The following is a 2,729-nucleotide window of genomic DNA, read 5'->3' on the forward strand; positions in this document are numbered from 1 at the left end:
ATTTAAGTTTTAAATTTACTAGACTTTTTGTTTTTTCTTTCTCTTTTTTTTTTTTTTGAATAGCTTAAAAATAGTACAAAATGTAAAAATAAACTCCTCCAAATAAATTTTAAGAATTTGTCGATAAAATGAAATGAAAGCAAAGTTACAAATGGCAACGTTTATGTCTTATTTCGATGATTTGAATTGAAATTTTTGATAAAATGAATAGCCTAAGCCTTCTTTTTTTCGCTTTTAATTTTTTTTTTCTTTTCATCTTTGTCCCATATATCACCAATTTTTCATCCTTTTCCATTCACTTTCCTTTTCCATTTTAACATTCGAAAAGTTTTAAACTATAAAATTTTGAAATGTATAATTTAATCAATGATAGCAATATGATAAGTAAATGAATAATACTATAAAATAAAAACAAATGAATGAAGTAAATTAGTATAAATTTTCAAAAATATTTTGTATCATTTAGTTATACTACTAGTTTTAAACTATAAAATTTTCAAATGTATAATTTAATCATTAATAATAACATGATAAGTAAATGAATAATACTATAAAATAAAAGCAAATGAATGAAGTAAATTAGTAAATTTCCAAAAATATTTTGTACCATCGATTATACTACTAATTAATTAATTGAAAGACAAGAAATAATAGTATGAATAACAATGTTGTAAAACGTTGCCAGATAAATGTGCAATAAAAAATTACAAGAAAGCAATTAATTCGATACTTAAAAGATAAAATGCATTCATTTAATTGTTTAATGTAAACAAGTACCATTTTACAATAAGTATTTTAATAGATTAGGCATATCATTACAATATATTCTTATAGGAAATTGTAATTTGAAATAAAATGTGATACAAAAATAGGAAGAAACAAAGGTATTATTGCATTTCGAATATTTATTATTTATTTTTTCAATTAAAAGGAAAAAAATGAAAAAATCGAAGAAAAAAAACGAATTGAAAGTTAAAGAAAATTTTAAAAAATCAAAACAAAATCTCAAAAATCAAATATAAAATCGTAAAAATTTATTTGATATATGATTCTTATCAAAAAAAAAAAATTTTTTATTCAAAAATGAAAAGTCTTTTTTTTTGTTTTTAATCGAGAAAAAAAGTGAATAACATAGAAAAGATTTGTTTTTTATTTTTTTTTTCGCTCCATTACTTTCATCTAATATTACAGGTATGTATGAAATGAGAAATAATTATAAAAATGAAAATTTCATGCCATTAACTAAACTGATTTATCATTTTCATTCAATTTAGAGAATACGAAAAGGAGCGAAAAAAAAAAAAAAAAATTTATTAAACTATTTTTATTTGTACCAAAACTTGTTGTTAATAGAATTTTAGCTTTCTATTAATTCAATAATACTATATTTTAAAATTGATTTTCCTTTTTTTTAAAAAAAATAAACTAAAATATTCAGTTATTAATATCATTTTGTGATTTCTTATCAGTATTCAAATTTTATTTTGGCTATTATTAATCGATGAATGATTAATGTTTATCAAATTAGAAATGTATGAGTTAAAATGTTTCTGCAGTATTTATCTATTTATTTTTAAAATTTTTCTACAATATTTGTCATTTCATCGCTTTTTTTTTTTTTTTTGCAATTGATCTAGATATGCAAATTAGTTGAATTGTTTCAAAAAGTTTTAAAATAAAAAAACTAAAGAATACTTTATAAGATAATTTAATGAAATTTAAATGATGCAATCGAATAAGAATATTGTGAAATGTCAAAGGTCATACATATATATATGTATACACACATCATTATATTGTTGTATTTAGACAGATACGTGTTCACTAAAGGAGGAAAAAATTTCCAATTGAAATATGTTTATGAAATATATTAAAACGACTAATAAGTAATAGTATATGGTAATTTTTAAATAAATATTGTTTAATTTTTAATTTTCAAATTAATTATTAAATATTGTAACATTTAGTTAAATTATTTGTTTCTTTCTTTTTTTTTTCATAAATTATCAAGCAAAAATATTTTTTACTTTTGAAAACCAATAAAAAAAAAAAGAAAATAATAACAAAAACAAAAAAGAGAGAAAACATACAGCTCTAATTTGTTGACGTATTTTTTCGTCAATAATACGTGAAATACTACGTGCCGGAACATTTGCAGTGAATTGATTACGTTCCGGATTATTTTCATCCAAGTTCACAAATGTTGAATTAGTCGTAACATCAACATGTGGATGATCATCGATGGTGACAGTGAACATTTCATTGGAATTAAAATTTTCATCAAATGATGAAATTGATGGACTATGTGCTTCTTCAGCATCAATATCAGCTTTCGTTTCCGAATATTGTTCCGATAATTTTATAATTTCCGATTTTGCATTTTTATTTGTTGTTTGTGAATTGGATTTTGACATATTTTCGCATAATTCATTAGCACGATTAATCTGAAAAGAAAAAAAAAAGGAAGCAATGTTGTATTTGTTAAATTTAAAAAATTTCGAGAATCTTTTCCTTTCTTTTTTTTTATTTTGGAAATCATTTCGATAGAATTTTTGCTAAAAGTTTTTAATTTAGAAAAAAGGTATAAAAGTTAAAATAAAGTTTTACAAAGTTTTCCTAAACTATTCAATTCTTTGTTAATGGAAAATTATTAATTTCCTCCTTTTAATTCTTTAATATCGAAAAATTTTACAATTGAATGAATCACTTTCAATTTTGTTGATATATTG

General features: G+C 20.8%; 1 protein-coding gene across 1 annotated transcript; it reads right to left on the reverse strand.

The window, feature by feature from the left end:
* Positions 1-1,230: 1,230 nt before the first annotated feature.
* On the reverse strand, positions 1,231-2,414 carry LOAG_14358 (hypothetical protein; the record flags this gene model as incomplete). The annotated part of the gene is made up of 2 exons (XM_003149855.1): positions 1,231-1,242; positions 2,091-2,414. 2 exons carry the CDS (start codon positions 2,412-2,414, stop codon positions 1,231-1,233), a joined length of 336 nt encoding a protein of 111 aa, XP_003149903.1.
* Positions 2,415-2,729: the final 315 nt, after the last annotated feature.

This window comes from Loa loa, assembly GCF_000183805.2.
Source record: "Loa loa unplaced genomic scaffold supercont3.183, whole genome shotgun sequence".
In the NCBI taxonomy this organism is placed as follows: domain Eukaryota; kingdom Metazoa; phylum Nematoda; class Chromadorea; order Rhabditida; family Onchocercidae; genus Loa; species Loa loa.